This window comes from Eublepharis macularius, chromosome 3 (genome assembly GCF_028583425.1).
Source record: "Eublepharis macularius isolate TG4126 chromosome 3, MPM_Emac_v1.0, whole genome shotgun sequence".
Classification (NCBI taxonomy): Eukaryota; Metazoa; Chordata; class Lepidosauria; order Squamata; family Eublepharidae; genus Eublepharis; species Eublepharis macularius.
Window position 1 is genome coordinate 136,427,449 of NC_072792.1, and position 21,532 is coordinate 136,448,980.

Consider the following 21,532-nt stretch of genomic DNA (forward strand, 5'->3'; position numbering starts at 1 on the left):
ACCCCATTACTGCCATTGCTGCTATGTAATTGCTGTGTTTTGTGCCAGGCGATTGGGTACAAATGTCTGCTGCACCAGAGATTGGTCTGGGCCTTTGTACTAATATCCTTAAACTCAACCCTGCGTGCCAGCCTATCAGTACATAAAATAGTCATAGATAATTTTGGAGAGGGAGACTTTATTAATGTTATGTGCTTCCTACTTTTCCCAAGCACTGAGAAATTACAAAAGCAGGATTTGTTTTCCTTTGGATGAGAAAGTATTGCAGACTTAACTGCATTTTCAAAAACTTTGCTTTATTTCTACATATGTAATAGAATACAAGTGGACGTACAGAGGCGTTCCCATAAGGAAGCAGATCACAACAACCATGCACAGTAAAAAGCATCCAAAATCCTGATTTAATCGAGCATATCCTTCTCAACTCCAAGACACTGCATCACCACCACAAAACTGAGGGAACACTTCCTACTCAAATGAGGCACCAACCCTTTTCCACAGAATTAAGTAAAACAGCTGGTCCATAAAGAAGCTCAGAATTATTTGTAAGGGATAGCAGCATGAGTTCAGTGGGGTGTTTCTCATGCAAATAGTGCATTATATCCCAAGCTTTGTTTTTGTAAGTGTGGCGCTGGGAGACTGGCTGCTGCTCTGACCCTTGGCCTCGTGCCTACAGAGTGCCTCAAAGTTCTGTTTTGTCCCCATGCTTTTCAACATCTATGTAAAACTGCTGAGAGAGGTCATCTGGAGATTTGGGCTGAGTTGCCACCAATATAAGAATGACACTGAGCTCTATCTCATGCTACCGAGGAGGCTGTGGAAACTCTGAATAGTTTCCTGGAGCCAGTTTTAGGATGGATGAGCACTAACTAAATTCAGTCCCAACAAAATGGAGATGCTACTAGTGGGGGGACTGCCTAGGGTTGCCAGGTCCCTTGACTCTACTAGCAAGCAGGGCAATTACGGGTTAACAGCAATCAACAATCCCTGTAATTAACACAATACACAACTGACTTTCTTACAATAACTTATTGGTAATTCTACTAAAGTGCAAGTGCAAACAAGTAAGTGTAAATACAAAAATACATTTCACCACTTCATCTTCACAGGAAGTAAACAGGTAAATACAAATTAATAAATGTTTTTCCACATCTCATCGTAACCAGAGCTCATTTAAAGAGAGAGTACACTAATACTGATGGCTATAGCTCAATCCTAAACATACATCAATCAGACAATGATATAGGGTATACAAAATTCAATAAATACACAATGGTACATACAAAAGACCCACTGTTTATATACAATTCCAGAGAGGGGTGGTGGAGGTGAATAATACTCTTCCTCTGTGGCAAATAAATGGTCAAATTAAACTGAAGTTATTTCATTCTAGTTTCTTCTCTTCCACAGGAATAGCAGGACATAGCTCTCTAAAGTTGGTCATCTCCTAGATGAATCGTATTCTAGTCATAAGGGGAGACCCCACTGTACAGTTTCAACATGGGTGCCTTTTGACCGAAAGAAACAGACACGTTTGCAAATTTGGCGAGCTGAGATCAAAATATGAAAATTTTCCAGTGAGAAAGTGGTGACGAAACAGGAGAGTAGCTAGCGTCCTGTCGGGATGTTGGGACTCTTTGGGAGTACACCCACATTGTAACTGTACAGTAGAATTAGCAATAAGTTATTGTAAGAAAGTCAGTTGTGTATTGTGTTAACTGTGGGGATTAGGCTCTTTGTAGGCCCCTTGACTTCCCTAGTGGGAGACTGGAAACCTAGCACCTACCTTGCTGTGTCCTTGTTTGTGCCCTGTGTCTCTGCATCTGGCTTGCGTGATGACATCACTTCCAGGAAGTGGTGTCATCACACGGGGTCAAAAGGCAGCTTGGAGTGCTCCCGCGAACTGGATTCCCGCTTCCGCTGCAGGGCACGATTCGGCCTGAAATGGACATGCTGCGGGGCATGTTTTGGGCCGAATCGGGCTGCTGTGGGCGTGGGAGCGCACTGTGCCACCTGAAAGCACGCCGCACCACCTGGGGGGTGCCCCAGGGAGTGTGCCTCCCACCGACCAAGTAAGTGGGTGCGGGGGGGGAAGGGTGGGAACAGGAAATGGCAGCCCTAGGACTGCCTGATGCAAGAAATGGTATCTCTTTTTCTAGATGGGGTTGCGCCCCCACCCAAAGGAGTAGATTCATTTCATGGGATGTTCCTGGATCCAGGCATCTTATTGGATAAACAGGTGGCAATGGTTGCCATAGGTACCTTTCAGCAGCTTCAGCCCTTCATGGGCAAGAAAGATCTTGCCACTGTAGTGCATGCCCTGGTAACATCATGATTAGACTATTGCAATGTGCTCTACATGGGGCTGCCCTTGAAGACTGTCCAGGAGCTTCAGTTGTTATGGAATGCTATGACCAGAATGCTGACTGTAGTGGACTGTAGGGCCCACTATCACTCCAGTCTTGTTCTATCTCTTCTGATGCCTAATTTGCTTCTGGGCCCAATTTAACATGTTGGTATTAACATTTAAAGCCCTTTACAGCTTGGGTCCAGGATCTCTTAAGGACCACCTTCTTCCATATGAGCCTATTAATTCACTCCAGGCGCTGCTTTGGCTGCCCCTACCATATGAGACTAGATAGGTGGCAACTCAAGAAAGAGTCTTCCTCAGTTGTGGCACCAAAACTTTGGAATTCCCTCCTCAGGGAGATTCATCTGTCCCCCTCTATTGCTGTCTTCTGCCAGTGAATGAAGACTTTTTTGTTTAATCTGGCTGACAAATTGAGAGAGGTTGGCATATTATTTGGTTCTGCTTGTCGAGGAGCAGGGCTTCTCTTCCATCCATGTAATACCAGTGGCAAGTAAGACATTTTCCAACTTTGGGCAGCCACTGCTTGTCTTTGCTGCTCCTGCCTCCATACCACTCCCGGCTGCCACCATTTCCACCACTGAGCCAGAGTAGATAATTGTCCTTGCCTCTATGCTTCCATGGCCCTTTTAAAAAGCAACACGGCCAGCCAGGATTACCTTTTATAGGGGCCCCCAATCACTTTCACGATTACTTCTTCTCATGAGAGTTGGGTCATCATTTTTAGTTGCTAAGCAACCACAGTAAGCAGGGTTGTCAGAGTAACCAAAATGATGGCTGAATACTTGCAAATCTTGTGAGAGTTCAGGATGCCCTATAGGCTACGTTTGGCTTGTTGTGCTGCTTTCAAAGAGGGATTGGGAGAGCAAGTGAGGAGGCAAGGAGGATCAGCTGCTCTGGCTCCTGGGCAGAGGTGGAAACAGAAGGGGGGCCAGGAACAAAGCAGAAAGATTGGGAAGGCTGGGTGGGGGGCTGGATAGTGGGCAGGCAGGAGGGGAGGTTGCCACTCTCAAAATCTGCTGCCTGAGGTGGCTGCCTCATGATAAAGCTCACTTTTCCTAATGCTGTCCTTTTCCTTGACCTTCTTTGTTTCTTAGTAGACAACAATTTACAATTTAGTAGTTCAACAATTTGCTTCTGCCCTCCTGTACTTAGGATATGAGGAGAAAAGAGGGTGGAGATCTGCTATCAGATCTCCTGTCTCTTTAAATTCTTTTTTATAGCAGGTGGGGTATGGGCAATTGTATGAGAATGATAATGCTGGGAATAAGCATTAACTCTTTCTTTGTGCTTTGTGTTGTAACTCACATGCACTTACTTGAGAAAATATATGGTATTTGTCTAAAGAGCCTATATTTGCAAAGTTGCAGCTGGCCTCACTAAGAAAAAAAAATAAACAAATATATGTAAACAGCGCAGTTTACACAATGTGTTCTATATGCAAAACTTGGTTTTCTGTTTGCAAAGGTATTAATGCAGTTATAGGGAGGCTTGTCATTTACAGAGAACATGGTACAACAGTTAGCAATTATAGCCTGACCCTGCTGTAGCTGCTGTCATTGCCTTTTGATCCACTCCAAAGAAGTCCTTTGAAAGGTGTAGTGGCGCAGGTGGTCACTATACTGGGTCCTGTGCTCCACTGAGCTACTGAACATAAGATTGGGCTGCATGTTTCATAGTTCATGTTGAAAGAATCAAGAGATATGGGATAACATATACATTGTACTTTTTAGGGGGCTCTTGAACATGAAGAAAGCAAGACACTACGCTTTCAGCTGGAACTTTCCCAAATTAAAGCAGACTTTGAAAGAAAATTGGCAGAAAAAGAGGAGGAAATTGAAAACTTCAGGTACGGTATGCTCACAAGGTGGTTAATAGAGCTGATTTTTGAAAGAACTACTTATGTGGTGAGAAAGAAAAGGACTGCAACTAACAGGAGGTGAGATTTCCAAATGTGACCTTGAATTAAAAAAACAACTTAGACACACTAGACACACTATAACTGCAATTTCTCATGCTAGTTCTGCCAGTAACACATTATGTAGAAGAGGGCAATTTACTTCTGCTTGTGTATCTGTTTTGCCATCTGCACATACTGTCTTAATTTGCAAGAATGTTGTTAGAACTGATTGATAATTAGTGTCTGCACAATATGTTGACAAAAGATACACTAATAAACAAGAGACAGTAAACAAGGGAAAATGGAAATCTGACTTAAGAGTATTTTAGGGAAGAGATTCAAAATGAAGTGAAATTATTATAAGATTAATATCCAAAGTAAAAATGATAAAATGGCTTCCTTGAGATGAAAATGAAGAGAAATGGTGAATTTACATATTTGCTTCCAAAAGCACAGCTGTGCCCTTTATGATAGTTAAAAAACAAAAAAATAATGATTGAAAATTATGAGGCAGGAACCCAGTAGCCATATTATCTATATATATAACATCCCCAAATCAGGAGAAACCAGCAACGTACCATAGACACCTTGCAGTCCACTCTGGATTCTGAAGCTAAGAGTAGGAATGAGGCCATTCGCCTAAAGAAGAAGATGGAAGGAGACCTCAATGAGATGGAAATCCAGCTCAGCCATGCTAACCGGCATGCTTCTGAGGCATCAAAGACCACACGCATCCTTCAGTCACAAATAAAGGTACTCCTTGAACCTAAGTAACGGGAACTGTTCATTAACTACAGCCACGGCCACCCCATCAGCAGATACACTGGCCACATTAGTGAAACATGAACTTACCAACCCTGCCTTTCCATTGTAATACTAACAACGTGGAAGTTTGGAAGCCCATGCAAGACAGAATCAGAGGGAAGGAAGTATGCTTAACCTTCCCATATACTTATTGTCTCTAGCAAAACCCCTCTCCCTGTTTAAATTAAAAAGTGTGCCCCCCGCTCCCAGCCAGGCTCTGAAATTAGAAATGAAGCCAGCTAAGGAAAAGTTAACCTCAAGGTAGCCTTTGTTGGAGAGAATTCTCCACTCTCTGCATTTCCCATTCTATCTGCTAATGTGGGGTTAAGAAGATGGCCTCTTTGGCAGTGCTGGAAGCTCCCAGTTCCAGTGATATCCCCAGCAGAGACATCCTTAGAAGAATTCAGCTCACTTTGTGGTTGTGTTAGTTTCCCAGTATTTCTGCCCAGCTGCCACTAGATAATATGCTACTGTTTCTTTCCAAGGATTTGCAAGTGCAGCTGGATGATACCATGCATCTAAATGAAGACCTAAAAGAGCAATTGGCAGTCACTGACCGGCGGAACAGCCTTCTCCAGTCTGAACTGGATGAGCTGAGGGCTCTGCTAGACCAGACAGAGCGTGGCCGTAAACTAGCAGAACAAGAGCTGCTGGAAGCCACTGAACGTGTGAATCTTCTACATACTCAGGTTGGATTGCATATGAATTTCTCTGGCTTTATTTTTTTTCTTTTGCTTGGTGGAACATAAACCAGACTTTCCACAGAAATAATTGATGATAATGCTGTTTTCAGACAAAATATGACCTCATTAAGAAGTATGCACAAAGGTTGTTCATTCCCAAGTGGTGGAGGAAATTACAATGTATATTATATAGTGAGTGTTTGCAGCGCAGTGGCTTCTGCATAAACGAAAACACGCTTTGCGAAAATACTGTGGTGCCCTCTACCACCTCAGAATTATCTGCTTAAGAAAATATTTTCGCTATAAGTGAATATTATGACTCCTGTTTTATGCTGTTTCAGTTCAATCTATGCCTACTACTTTCTCACTCTGTCTCACTTATTGCATTCATTCTGCTAAAAAGAACTTTAAAGAATTATCCACCTCACTAGACATTTCACACCATTCACCGAGGTTTCCCTGTGCAGTTCTTTTAAAACTGGTTTAACCTATTCATGTCAGATTGAATTATTATTCAGGCTATAATTAATAATGCTTTTCTTTATTGCTAACATTTGTACATTTTTCTGTCCAAGTTCAAATAGAATGATAGCAACTGCTGCCTCTGACTGTTTTCCATAGAAGAGAAAGTTGAGTAGATTATTGAACAATTAGCACACTTTAGTACACAAATGATTTACGTCATTGTTCGAGTTGGTCAGCCAAGCAGCAAATGAGATATTTCTTCAGTTAGTTGAGTCTTCCCTTTTGAGCTGTCTGCTCAGCCACAGCAGCAGCCCACTTGGCCTACTTGTTTCTAGTGGCAGCTCTAGAATTATGGAATGCCCTCCCCACAAAATGTGGTGAGCCCATATGCTGTTGATTTTCCATAAGAAATGTATGGCCACCTCTTTTGAGGTGGGCATTTTGCAGCTGATTCCATAAAGTGAGTATTATTTAGAGGACAAGCTGTATGCCTTTTTTTTTTGATGGGATGTTTGTTTTTAGTTTGAGTTGTTTCTTGAGTATGGGCCAGGTTTTTGAGCCATCATATTTGGTAGGAAAGGTGACCTATAAATATTTAAATAAATAAATACGACATATTCACTCAATAATAGGCATGTCAGTTACCGCCCAGTTTCGAACCTCCTGTTTCTGGGTAAGGTGATTGAGCAGGCCGTGGAGAGGCAACTGCAGAGTTTCCTGAAGGACACCTCGACCCTGGATCCCTTCCAGTCCGGTTTCCACCATGGGCATGGGGCAGAGACATTGCTGGTCACCCTCACGGATGATCTTCACAGACACCTGGATCAGGGCGGATCAGTGCTGCTGAAATTATTGGATCTTTCAGCAGCATTCAACACGATTGATTACAATCTTCTGACTCACTGCCTCACTGATGTGGAAATACAGGGGATGGCACTGCAGTGGTTTGTCTCCTTTTTCCACGTTTAGGGACAGAGGGTAGCACTGGGGGAGAAGTTGTCATCCCACTGCCCACTGGTAAGCAGGGTACCACAGGGGGCAATAATCTCCCCATTATTGTTTAACATCTATACACGGCCCTTGCCCTGTTGGTGCGAAGTTTTGGTCTTGGGTATCACCAGTATGCTGATGACACCCAGCTATATCTGTTGATGGACAGCCGGCCTGGCTCTGCCCCAGATGTCCTGGGGCAAGCTTTTGAAGCCGTGACTGGATGGTTGAAGCAGTTGGCTGAAATTAAAACCCAGGATGACAGAGATCCTGTACTTGAGTTGCAGGAGTGTGGATTTGGGACCTTGGCTCCCTAACTTTGATGGAGCGGTACTTACACCAGTTCTAAGGGGCAGGAGTCTGGAGATGATCCTGGACGCCTCCTTGAAAATGGAGGCCCAGGTCGCTGTGGTTGCCAGGTCTTTTTTTCCATCTTCGTCAGGCCAGGCAGCTTGCTCCCTATCTTTCTACCCGCGATTTAACCACAGTAATCCAGGCAATGGTTACCTCTAGGCTAGACTACTGTAATGCGCTCTACACAGGGCTTCTCTTGGGTCTGATCCGGCGGTTGCAGCTGATTAAAAATGCAGTGGTGCGTGTCATCACTGAGGTGCACATATAACACCAGTATTGCACCAGCTGCATAGGCTGCCAGTAGAGTACCGAATCAGATTCAAGGTTTTGGTAATGACCTATAAAGCCCTATGCGAACTGGGACCCATGTATCTGCGGGACCGCCTCTCCCTATATGTGCCCCAGAGGATGCTCTGATCTAGTGATAAACATCTATTAACAGTCCCTGACCCCAAGGAGGCCCGCCTGACCTCGACCAGAGCCAGGGCCTTTCTGGTCCTGGTTCCAACCTGGTGGAATGCTCTGTCTAATGAAACCAGGGCCCGGCAGGATCTGTTATCTTTCCGCCAGGCCAGTAAGACAGAGCTATTCCACCAGGCATGTGGTCGGGGCTGAGCTGGGCCTCGCCGGCTGATTGGAGAAAGTGTGGCCCTCCCTATCAGGAATATCTACCACCACTGGACTGCGTTTTTATCTACTTATCTGTTTATCTGTTGAAGTAGTTTAGTGACGGTTGGGTGAGAAACAGATGGATTTCTGTGCTGCTGTTGAAATTTTGTAATTTTGTAATTCTGTAATTTTAAAATATTTATATTGTATTTATTTGTTTATTACATCTTTTGAAATGTAATGTTTTATTGAAATGTTTATGCAGTGTAATCCACCCTGAGCCTGCTGGTGTGGGGAGGGCGGAATATAAGTTGAAGCAAATAAATAAATAAATGTATTCTTCGATCTCATTATTTCCATGGGAAAGAGTTGAGTGTGATTCCCTGCCATGTAAATAAATAAGCAGGCTTACAAGTGCTTAACTCTGGCTGAATTATGCCCTTGGTTATTTTCTTTACAGATTGGTATAAAATTATCTTCCCAGGCTTGATGATGTGCTTGATTGTGCCACATAGTGTACGCATTATTTTGATGATAGAAGTTCCAGAATGTCTTTTTCTGCACCCTCTTTATGCCAACAATAAAACATACATCCCATTTTATCTAATGCGAGATTCTTTTTCCTCATCTAATAATGAGGATTTTTCAGTCCAAATAATGAGGAATTCTCAGCCCATGTCTGCAAAAGCCAAGCTACATCTTTAGCTCCCCAGGGAACTAACTTCACTCAAAAATTTCAGTTGCCCGAGGACTCAGGACCAAGGCTTTTATACAGAGGATTTTCCCTTGGATCAGAAGGTTCGTCTCATTCAGCTTTTGTAGTGCCATCCTAAGCAGAGTTACACCTTTCTAAGCCCATTGTCTTAAATAGATTTAGAAGAATATAAATCTGTTGAGGATGGTGCTGTTGGTCTCTTCAGATCCTCTAAGTTTGCTAAGGGTTAATAACACATGTTCATTTAGGCTGCCAGTTCTAAAGTACAAATAACATTATCAGATTTATAATGTGTAAATCCAGTGTTGGATTTTGTCTGAGCAGGGCATAATGATCTTGTGTCATTAATGAATGCTCTTTTTTCCTTTCAAAATCAAGAACACAAGCCTGATCAATCAGAAGAAGAAGCTGGAGGCAGATCTCAGTCAGATGCAAAGTGAAGTGGAGGAAGCCATACAGGAGTGTAGGAATGCTGAAGAAAAGGCCAAGAAAGCAATCACTGATGTAAGGAGACTCTTTCTTCTTTTTCTGCAGGTGTCAGATTGCATTCTTCCTGCTTTGCTGAACTTCTACCTCTCCACTGCATCTTTGCACATCAGCAAGTCAGGATGATCAAGACTTCTGTATTTAGATTTTCTAGTAATTGTGTTTCTCTTGTTCAGAGATAATTCACTTAATGTATCTATCATCATGCAGAAAGATGTGTGAACTTTTGCATGGTGAAGTGGCATCGTTTTTCAAAAGTCTTTGCAAATTTGTTTTCTTTAAATTTAAACACCCTAATGTGAAAACTGATGAAAATATATAAAACAACAGTAATGTGGAGGAGGTGCACTTTGCCTCCCTAATACATTCCGGGGTTTCAGGTTTTGCCTGTTACCACCTGTAGTAGTAATGACAAAGGTGCCCAATTTCATTTCCTACACAGAAAAGTAACTAGAATGTTGGAATATTAAAAATGTACAAGCAGAAGACCCTCAAAGTGGGGCATCTCATTTTCCATTCACCCACTATTTCTTCTTTCCCTTCCGTGAAAACCCGATAGCCTTTCCCCTTTTCCTGTTTTGTTCTCTCCTTTCCACCCAAAAGCCAACTTTTATCTCCCCCTTGTCTTCAACTTTCCTTCCTTCTCTCCCTTTGGCAGTATCTACTCAGGAAAACTGTGCCCAAGTGCAGTGCCAATCACATGGGGGAGGACCTTATTTTTCCCTCCCCTCGGTATTTCCTCTTTACCTCTCCTGACAATCCCTATATACTCACCTTCCCTTACTTCCTTCTCACCTTTCCACTCACCGACTAACCTACCTATCTTTTATCTGTCCCATAGCTTTAGCTATATTTAAAATATTTAATTACTTCATTTATATCCCACCTTTCTCTAAAATGAGGAACCAAAGCATCCTACATCATTCTCCTCTCCTCTATTTTATCCTTACAACAATCCTGTGAGGTAGATTAGACTGAGAATGTGTAACTGCCCCAAGGTTACCCCATTAGCCTCCACAGCAGTGTGGAGATTTGAACTTGGGTCTCCCAAATCCTAGACTGAAATTCTAAGCACACTGGCTCTTGTGGGGTGGCTGCTGTTGAACAGTAGTGAGCAGCTGGTCCTGAGTGAGTCATGCAAGTTGGATGGTAGCAAGTTGCTCAGTGGTTTCTGCTGGGCCTGACCCTGATAAGTCCTCTCTCAAAGATCAACGCCATGCTGGAAAGGACCTTGACCCTCCCCAGAAACCAAGTGTTGATGGCTGGCAATGCTGTTGTGGTTGCATAGCAATAACCACTGAGGACATACATTCCTTAAAGTTACAGGTGCTGCATCTATTATTTGGAGGAGTGATGGTTAACTCCATCCCTTTTACTAGATTTCAGATTTTTCTGCAAACCTGGAGCATTTTCAGATCTGTAAAAAGATCTATCTTCTTTGTTCATAGCTCCAGTCACCAGATTTAAATAGCCACAGGTTTGGACATGTTGGGGAATTATATATATTCATATCTGTAAACAAAGCCTGTGTGAAACGAATGAAAGTCTGTTGTGGTACATAACTATGCAAAGTTCTGTTTTAAGTAAAACTTTGCATCATATCCTTACCTGTCCCTCTTCAGTATTCTCCTGGATTTCATAGCTGTGCTAAATGATGCCTACCAATGGGACTCCTGTTTCTCTTGCGGTTATTTCACAATCTACCCAGACTTCCTAAGAATGTTTATCTTATTCCAGGCAGCAATGATGGCTGAAGAGCTTAAAAAAGAGCAAGACACCAGCGCTCACTTGGAGCGAATGAAAAAGAACATGGAGCAGACCATTAAAGATCTCCAAAAAAGACTTGATGAGGCAGAGCAAATTGCTCTGAAGGGGGGCAAGAAGCAGATTCAAAAGCTGGAATCCAGGGTAAATTTCTCATCCTTGTTACAGGCAATCTTGTTATTGTCACGTTCCCTCTCCTTGTGACGATACACTGAAAATATGGGTGGGGGTGCATAGAATTCCACACATGGAGTGACAAGGTGCAAGACAGAAGAAAGTAAGTATAGCAATTCAATCAGCTGGACAAAAACTGTAGACAAGATGACAAGTACCTGAACAGGTCTATGTGAAGTCTAAAAATGCCAAGAGACCACCTCCAGTTCCAACTGCAGATACAATGCTCTTTGGGCAATTCTTAATATGCTCATTTTTAAGATCACAGAATATGATCAATCCTTGATGGAATAGTTACATTTTAATGCACATAAATATAAGACGAATAATTGTGTGTGTGCACATGAGAAATATAATAATAATTGTGTGGGTATGTATGGACCCTGAAACCTTTTAAAAATATTTTTGAAACACATTCAGAATTCTTACCACTAACACAGAGTTTTTCAATTATTCCTATAAGGCAAATGATGCTCCCAGTAGAACTTTTAAATTCTGTGTTCTGGTGCAGGTACGTGAGCTGGAAAATGAACTAGAGGCAGAGGTCCGTCGTAATACAGAATCTCAGAAAGGAGTCCGCAAATACGAGAGGCGTATAAAAGAGTTGACTTACCAGGTAATAATAATAATTGACAGTAATGAATAATAGTAATTAAAGACCGAAAATGCTATTCTAGAAACACATTCTTTCCATATACAATAGCTAGTTCTCATCACTTGAAGTAAAACAGCATTAGCTAAGATTTTGTATAATATTGATAGTACTAATGGTCTACTGGCAGATGTAGCCACTGGCTTTGCAGAGAAGAGTGTGAGAAAAAAAGGAATGGTTCTGTTTTGTCGTACTTGCTTGCTCCAGTCTTTCTCTATCTCCCTTTCCCAAGTCTTTCAGTGAGAATAGGTCTATCCCCAAGTGGGCAGATTTGGACCAAAGACTGCAAGTTGCTGATCTTGTCCTGTTTATATTACAACTATTTCAGTTAAAATACTGATTTTTTAATTTAATGATGAATAGAACATCTGTATTTGATTAGCCATACATGAAAAACCGTTCCTGTCTGTCATGATATTTTAGAAGAGTGATAAACCAAAAGACTGAAGAATGCTTAAGTTGATATACAGAGCAAACATGACAAAGAATACTTCTAAAGACAAAACTTGCTGAGACAGAGGCTGCCATCTTTCTTTCAAGGTTATATTTGAAGTCTATGGGTTGGAGTGTATGGGGAAATTCTGCTGGTGGAAGGGGGGTGATTTTTCTCCAGTTCCCCTCTTCCATTGCAGACAGAGAAAAATTGAGGGTTCCTATCACCTTGAGGCTGCATGGGTGGGTATTCTGATACAGCAGCAGGAGGGGGTCACAGAAATGTAGGAATCCATACCTATAACTGTTGCTTGATGTATCCCTCAGCTTACTTCTGTCATCCTTCTATATCCTCATAATCATGGTGATTAAAGAATGGTAGAAAGATCTGTTGTCCTCATCCATCCCTCTAAGAATGCTTATGGGAGGTGTGGGGATTCTAAACTCCATGACTGATTTATAAGAAACCCAGTGTTGGTCTGGGTTAGAATGAGACTTGTGCATGTTGAAGAAGTATCTTCTCAGAAGTACTAGCGACACAAAGTCAACTATTCATTCTTTTTTTTTTTTACATATAATAGGGCTGTTAAAAGAAATCCTCTTAATTCCTCATTACTAGAGATGGGCACGATCCAAAAAAAAAATACCGATTAAGCCGTTCGTGGATCCGGGCTGCTGCCAAACCCAGGCCACCGATTCTAACCGATCAAGTCCCATTTCCGATCGAGAAGGCCAAACCGGGAGGGCGCCCTGCTGTTTCCAGCGTTATAGGAACGGTGGTTGGTGGCAGCAGCCACCAGGCCCGGCGGGCAGGGGGAGGCAGCAATGAGCCACCTCCCTTCAGGGAGGGAGGGGACATTCACACACACTTAGAGTAGAGGGGGGGAGTTTTTAACCCAGCAACGAGCCGCCTCCCCTCAGGGAGGGGACATTCCCAGGGCCGGATCTACGGCTGGCAGCGCCCAGGGCAACCGTAGTCAGGCACGCGCGCGCACGCATGCTCCTGGGTGCCCCCCCACCCACGCAGCAAGCCGGCTGTCCCGGTGCACTGCGGAGCTGGCGGCAGCGCGAGTGGCTCGGCGGCTGCCCGCGCCATTCACCTGCCCCACAAGACAAGGGGTGGCCAGCTTGCCTGCGTGCCCCTTGTTCTGGGGAAAGGCAAATGGTGCAGGCGGCCTCCCAGCCTCCCACGCTGCCTTTTGCCTTTCCCCAGGACAAGGGGTGGCTGGCTTGTCCGTGCCCCTCTTGTCCGGTGGAAAGACGAATGGCACGGGCAGCCTCCCACGCTGCCTCTTGCCTTTCCCCAGGACAAGGGGTGGCCGGCTTGCCTACACGCCCCTTGTCCTGGGGAAAGACGAACGGCGCAGGCAGGCTTCCAGCCACCCGCACTGCCTTTTGCCTTTCCCCAGGACAAGGGGCGACTGGCTTGCCCGCGCGCCCCTTGTCCTGGGGAAAGATGAACAGTGCAGGCGGCCTTCCAGCCACCCGCACTCCCTTTTGCCTTTCTCCAGGACAAGGGGCAGCTGGCTTGCCCACACGCCCCTTGTCCTGGGGAAAGGCGAATGTCGCGGGCAGCCTCCCAGCCTCCCGTGCTGCCTTTTGCCTTTCCTTTGTGCCCATGGCTTCAGAACACCCCCTTCCCCCTCCCTCCCCTGGGTTGCTGCTCCATGGTTGGAAGGAAGCCTGCTAATCAAGGAAAGCTGGGCTTCCATTCGTATTTCAAGGGTGACAGAAGGCGGGCAAACACAGCTCATCCCCCTGGCTCCGTTGCCCCAGGAATAAATTACTGGTGCCAGAGTGTCTGCAATTCTGAACAGAAACCGATACATCCGATCAAGTCCCGAACAAGCAAACCCCCGCCTGCTGGATCGGTTGCCGTGGACGGAACCAATTAGCTGAGCCATGATGGTGCAAACGCCAAAATCAGGGGGGGGGGGGTGAAATCGTAATTCAGATTGTGCCCATGTCTACTCATTACCCAATTTGTCCCTGAAATCCAACAATCTGTTTCTTTCCCTCTTTTTAGGAATTTGTAGTCTGTTTCAAATCAGTTCCATGTTCATCCAAAGAGAGGAGGAGCAGGAAGGAAGGGAGATCTTGCAAAATTTCAGAATTTTGCTCTGTTGATGCTCAGGCAGGAAGTGTCTTCCCAAACCTTCCTATCCTCCTGCAGGAGCACCATACTGTGATATGTAACATAAAATAAATGCAAGGGCTGAAGTTTTAAAAGGGTGCATTGATTTCTCTGCAAAGAGAAATGAACAAGAAATCTCTCTTAAAAGAAAAAAAGAAGAGAATAAGAGGAATCAGTGGCTATATTTTAAAGAGTGAATTTTGGAAAAAGAAATTCCCCTCCCCCTAACAACCCTAGATAGTCTTTCAGCATACAGAGTTTTTATATTATTCATCCTCTTTGGAATCTTATGAGGTAGGTGGCACACCAGAAGCCACCCAGTGAGCTTTGTGGCTGAGCAGGAATCTGAGGCTAGATTTTCCACACCCTAACCCAGGAGCTATCTAATGCACAACTCCATTCCCTCTAATGTCTTAAGATAACTTAGCTGAATGCCTTGCATTGCTATTGAGAGACAGTGTAGTATAGAGGACCGAGTATTGAACTTGGAGGGAAGACTATTCCTGCTCAGCCGTGAAATTTCCTGGGTTGTCTTGGGCATGCAGTTATCTCTCAGACTGAGAGTGGAATAAAATGGAGCAGCTCTGTGTAGGCCATCCTGAGCTCCTTGGAGGAAGGACAGGCTAAAAATAGGACACACGATATGTAATTATTCCTCTGTTTGTACTCCAAAGGCAGAGGAAGACAAGAAGAACTTGACAAGGATGCAGGAGCTGATTGATAAGCTGCAGCTGAAAGTGAAAAGCTATAAACACCAAGCAGAAGAAGCTGTAAGTGCCATAAACTGATACTGTGTAATGCATGGACATTATTTTACCTGATAATAAGCGTTATTTTCCCCTTTGAGTCAAAGTAGCCAAGAGGGAGCAGTCTCATTAGGGAAGGAATGCAAACTGTAGAGAAGGCAGACTTGTTCAGAAATGTCACATCCTTTTGAATTATTAGCACTTGAATTAAAAGGACATTTCCATTTCTGAGCATGCATTTTATATACTTTACAATAATGAAATAGTTTTGTGCTGTATGTTGTGGCAGCTGGATCCTGTGGCACTAGGGCAGAGTAGGAAGACTGGAAACTGTCTGGCCATGAAAGCACCTCCCAGACTAGTTGTATCTAGCTGTCTAATTAGCCCAGGGTTCTGAAAAGCTCAGCAGTGTCTCTTTCCTTTCTGAAGAGGAACTTGTATGGCTTTTAAGAGTACAGAGGCGAACGTGAAAATACATAGAAAACCCTTACTAAATGGTCTGTGCTGTCTCTCCCCATGACCCCAATGCTACAAATAACATTCACTCTTCTAGAAATGATCTATTAATTTCTTCCCCTCAGTTGTATCAGACTTTCCCAAAAGGCATCTAATTTTACAAAAATCAGAGATTTTGAAATCAAAATAAATTAGGTATGGTAATATAATTTATCGGCTTTTAAAAAGATTTTTATTGCAGAATGAAGGCTTTGCAATTCTGAATTATATTTTGGCATTCTTTAAGTGTCTTAAAGATTTATTTCCTGAAAATTTATGATATAAGATACAATCAGCAATCTAAATACAATTTTATCACACAGAATGGTAAATTGATTTAGAATCCTTTATCTTAGCATGACAAATGGGACCTCTCTGTCTTAAAACATTTCACTCAGTATTCTTTTCTGTCCTCAGCAAACATAATAGATTCTGACTAAATAAGCTAAACAGTAGAAATGAAATAATATGCATGCCTGGAGATCTGCAATATAGGCACATGGTTCAAGGCAGTTTGCTTGTGATCTGCCTAAAGATCCAGTTTGGTGTAGTGATTAAGAGTGGCAGGACTCTAATCTGGAGAACTGGGTTTGATTCCCCACTCTGTCACTTGAAACCAGCTGAGTGACCTTGGGTCAGTCACAGCTCTTCCAGAGCTCTCTCAGCTCCACCCACCTCACAGGGTGATTGCTGTGAGGATAATAATAACACACTTTGTAAACCACTCTGAGTGGGCATTAAGTTGTCCTAAAAGGTGGTATATAAATTGAGTGTTATTATGTTGTTGTTGTTATGTTATTATATTATAGAACCAGTATTCTCCAAGAGTAAAATGGGAGTTCTTATGGAAGTGTCATTTGTTGAGGAATGAGCTCCATCATGTTCCCCTTCAAATTCTGATATTCTCAATTAAGTCATAAAGCCAGTTATGGACTAGTCTCATGCCCTGTTCCTGTAGCTGCTTTCCTAGAGCAGTGTTGCTGGAACAAATGGAGAAGTTACTAATTGGGGAAGAGTTGGGAGTGAGAATGCCAACTCTGGTTTGGAAAAATCCTGGAGATTCGGGGGTGGTACAGGGGAAGAGAACTCAGCAGAGATGTGATACCATAAAGTCCACCTTCAAAAACTGCCATTTCCACAAGGTGAACTGATCAATCTTGGGGGAGTAGATGTTATTTATAGCATTAGGGTCATGGGGAGAGAAAGCACAGACCAGCTAATAAGGGTTTTCCATGCATTTTCCACATTTCCACAAGAGGAACTGATCTCAAACACATTGAGGCTGGTAACTTAGTTGGAGATCTAGGTATTTTTGTGTTTCATTGGGTTCCCTCCCTTGATTCCTTAAGACTGAGTATGCTATTTTTCCATATAGATTTTCAGCTCCTATTATCTCCTGATGTGCCTTATTCCATCCTTTGAACAAGAGTAGCCTCTGTCTTCTCTCTTCTTACAAACACTTGACATCACAAAATTTGAGTCCAGTGGCACTTTAGAGCTTTTGAGAGTCAACATTCCCTTCTGGTATCTGAAGAAGGGAGTTTTAACTCTTAAAAACGTATACTCTGAAAATCTTGTTCGTCTCTAAGGTGCCACTGGACTCAAATCCTGCTGTTCTACTGCAGACCAATACGGTTACCTACCTGAAACGACACAAGTTGAGAATCTTGTTCTTGAATATTTTTGCTTACCAATAAAAGGCTAGAAATCACAGTGCTAGAATAACTCAAAACATTTTACCTCCCCTCTCTCTCTTCTCCCATGCCACTCTAGCTGCAGGAACTAAGCAGCAGTGGAATGGGTACAAGGGATGTGTGCCTCCGCTTGTTCCAGCCGTGTTGGGTCAGGCAGCCTGCCTGAACAGCCCACCTCAGCCAGGCAACAGAGGCATGCACAATTTGGTGTTCCAAGTGTCAAACCCAATTCATCTTTGTGCATTCCAACAAAGTCTTCCAGTCTTCATTAAATCAGCAGCCCAAAAGTGTAGTTGGTTAAGGTGGAACAAAACTGTGGACACAGAAATAAACAAATTAGGTTCATGTGACCCAAGAGCTTTAACAGGGAAAAAATGAGAACTACTTATAGAGAAGCTGCTTAAGCAGGACTGGGATTCCCTTCAAAAGGACACTGCATGAAAATGCTCCCCTCTCTACGTGGGAATTAAATATTCTACCCAGTTTGACTTGCCTCATTACTTTAGTATGCTGGTAGTTCCAAAACTGAGGCAGTCATACATGATTTCACGTTGCAATGCATTGCTGACAGCCCAGATGAAGGGCCGCTTTCTCAAGATACCCTCGGACCAGCGCTTCCGTGATTGCCCTTTGGCTGAAGTTGACTCCCTGTACCAGACCTTCTTTCACTGTTCAAAGCATGAACTAGCCAGAGAGAGATTCCTTAAAAAATGGCTACTGAAGCATTTGAACATTCCAGACTCCTTAAAATTAAGACTATTACTGAGTAGCCTTTGCAAAAGCTGCATTGTGGACGTGGCAACCTTTTCTTTAACTATTTTTAATTCTTAAACTTTGTTATCGTATATGGCCTATGGGCTGTTAAGCTGAATAAACTAACATTCCTACAAAGTCAGGTAAGGAAGGCTTATGATACCCCTGGATGAAAAAAAATATTTTAAATGAAACTGCTTTCCACAGCACAGGAGGCAAGTAAGCCTCATGAGGCTGAATGAAGCACTTATTGTTTGCTGAGAGGACTGCCCTTTCCCCATTTTGCAGAAGACAATTGCTTGCTCTATTGCCAGACTAAAACTGTACCATACAGACTGTAATGCACTTTCTTTCCTAATAGGAATCACAAGCCAACCAGTACCTTGCAAAGTACCGGAAGCAGCAGCATGAATTGGATGATGCTGAAGAACGAGCTGAAATTGCTGAATCCCAGGTCAATAAACTCAGGACCAAGTCAAGAGACATTGGCATGAAAAAGGTACGTTGGATAAACTAGAGCAAAGAATATCTGCTAGAACTTAATAAGAGCTGCTGTAGCATAGTAGTTAAGTGGCTGGGCTCTGAGCCAGCACTCTGCTGGTTTGACTCCCACTACTGCCATGAACTTTGCAGGTGGCCTTGGGTAAGCCATTCCTCTCAGCCCCAGCTCCCCAGCTATATTGTGGGAATAATAACATGACTTTGTTAACTGCTCTGAGTGTGGCACTAATCCATCCAGAAGAGCAATATATAAGCACACAGTTGTTGTTAGGCAAGCCACACCTCTCTAAGGACCCATTTATGTCCCTAGAACAAACTTTCCAGTTTTTAATCTATTCAGCCACTTTGGAGGAAGGAACAGCAATTCCTGTCTGGTCAGATGAATTGCAAGGGATCAAAATATAGCAGGGAACCACTAGAGGTCCATCCTTTCCTCTCTTGTAGAGCTCATAACAGAGGGAGGTGAATACTCCTCCACATTATTGGCTGCTGCTCGCTGTGGAGAGGAAATTCAGACTAGGGATGTGTGAATCAGTACATCTGGTCCAATGATATACTGAGAAATACCTTATTGGTATTTTGGGAGTAAATTCAGGAATCCTGATCAAATCCAGGATTCTCAGTCCAGCTCTGGCATTCCCAGTTCAGAAAATATTCAGAATTAACTAGTCCACTATTTCCTATGGGGAAATCTTTCTGGGTGCTACATGGCTATTTTTGGAGCAAATGACATCAAATCTGCAGTGGAGTGAGGGCTGCCTGCCCTCTAAGTCCCCCCCTCCCAAGTTTCAATAGAACCTGATATACAGATTGCCATTTTAAAAAACTAATCAGGGGGGGTGAACAAATGTTGCCAGGGGACTGAGACAAGAAAACTATGGAGAATTGTGCTATCTGGGAACCCTGTTGTCACTAGGCTGTATCGGCAGTGACAGCAGCAAGGGGAGAATCACACTAGCCTGTCCCCATGTGGAAAACACCTGAATGCAGCCTGATTTCACTGCATTATATGGTGAGACAGTCTGGAAATGAGAATAAGCTTGTTGTGGGGCTGGACTCCCTATGGAAAGCTTCTCTATGTTCCCTATGTATGGTGGGGTTGGACTCCCTATGTTCAGTGGTCTCCCTATGGCAATTAAACAAGGAAGCAAGGATCCTGTAAGAACATCTTTCACAGGATCCAAAATTTCTGTCAAAGCTTCTAAGACTCTGTTGTAAATAAAATATGTAGACCGTGGGAATCTATTCCATATTGCTGTGCCAGATACTTCAGTGCATTATTTTAGTCTAGGGCAAACTTATTAGAAGGTGCCCATGATATATTACTCATCCAAGTTATATATTTTTACACTTGTAATGATATCTTAGGAGCTACTGTAATTAATATAAGTGCTAGTTTGTAAAGGTGCAGTCCCAGGACTATTAAAATCAATGTGTGATTTGACAATGGACTTTTTTAGAATTTGGATTACCCCCCTGAAACAGCTTAAACTGGCAGGTACAACCTTGGCATTGGTTCATGTGAGTTATTTTGGCAGCCATAGCTCATATTTTCTGGTTTTATCAGCATAATTATCTCTAATGATGGGTATTGAGAAATACCTTATTCACTAATACATGCCATGAAAGCTCCCACCACACTGTGGAGGCTAAGGAGGAGGTCTGTACTGGCACACTGCATATTCATGTGATGCTGTTGTCATGGCCACCATTCTAGGGGCTCAACAGGGGAACATCAGACTAGAAAGCATGAATGCTTGCAGCCTGAGTTTAAAAGTCAAGTTTCAGCTTTATAGGAGGTAGTCTATAAAAGACCCAGACAGACCCTCAGCCATTTCCTCAGTAGGTGAAGAATATGCCCACATTTCTTGATAGTTTCTGTTATAAGCATGTTTCAAACTCTAGAATAAAATCACTGTTTGACTGAGGGTGGAAGGATATTTCATAAGATTTTTTTTTTAGGACCACTGGTATTTTGATTCCACTACAGGGGAAGATGGAGTTTTTTAAAGTCTTTTCACCAACACCATTTTATGGCAGAAGGTTGTTTTCCCTAACTACATCTCTAATAAAATATTTGCTATTTTCACACACACTCACAAATTGGAACATTTGGGACAGTCCTTACTGTCTGAAGCCGCACTAAGCTCAGGAAGCCAAATCAGTTCTCTTGTGAGGGGCTTTTTTGCTATACAGAAAGGTTAGAGTGGGGAAAATAAAGAGGAACAGGAGCAGCAATGAGAAATAGAAACTGTGTGTGCCTATTTATTTACTTGCACTAGCAGATATTGTCTATCCAGAGACACAATTCCCTTGGAGTCCAGTAAGACTGACCTTCCTACTAGGTGTGTGTAGGCTGCCATCTCAAAAGCCATAAAGTGATTTCTATTGTGCCTGAACTGTGTTGTCATCTTTTATAATATTTTTCAGGTCCATGATGAGGAGTAAAAATATTGTGCCTGATGTGTAACAAAAGGATAGAATAGCAATGATGAAGTTTATTACTTTAGTCCAAAGCTGAGGCAGAAGAAAGCAGGCATCTTAAATAAAGATCAATTTTAAATTAACTGCTGTCCTCACTTCTTTCTTTTTCAAGATTTGGGATAAAAATGGCAGAAAATAATATCTACAGTGGCTGTTATACTGGATTAAGTTTTTTTTGGTTTTTTAGAACGTGGAAGGTAATGGACACACTCCACTGGAAACATTTCTTTTCCTGTAATGCTCTCTCAGATGAATGAAGTGGCTCACTTGCTGTGTTTCCTTTCCATTTAGCTTGTGTGGGGCTGGCCTAAGCCACCTCTGCAGACATA

General features: G+C 43.0%; 1 protein-coding gene across 2 annotated transcripts in view; it reads left to right on the forward strand.

Annotated features, from left to right (window-relative positions):
• Positions 1-21,251, forward strand: part of MYH15 (myosin heavy chain 15) — a 99,493-nt gene extending 78,242 nt beyond the window's left edge. For both annotated transcript variants that reach the window (XM_054974889.1, XM_054974888.1), the window contains 9 exons: positions 4,102-4,217; positions 4,829-5,021; positions 5,558-5,761; positions 9,267-9,392; positions 11,112-11,282; positions 11,824-11,928; positions 15,205-15,300; positions 18,580-18,717; positions 21,150-21,251. In XM_054974889.1, the coding sequence (XP_054830864.1) occupies positions 4,102-4,217; positions 4,829-5,021; positions 5,558-5,761; positions 9,267-9,392; positions 11,112-11,282; positions 11,824-11,928; positions 15,205-15,300; positions 18,580-18,717; positions 21,150-21,167 (1,167 nt within the window). In that variant the 3' untranslated portion in view covers positions 21,168-21,251. The remainder of the gene's footprint in view (positions 1-4,101; positions 4,218-4,828; positions 5,022-5,557; positions 5,762-9,266; positions 9,393-11,111; positions 11,283-11,823; positions 11,929-15,204; positions 15,301-18,579; positions 18,718-21,149) is intronic.
• The last annotated feature ends 281 nt before the right edge of the window (positions 21,252-21,532 follow it).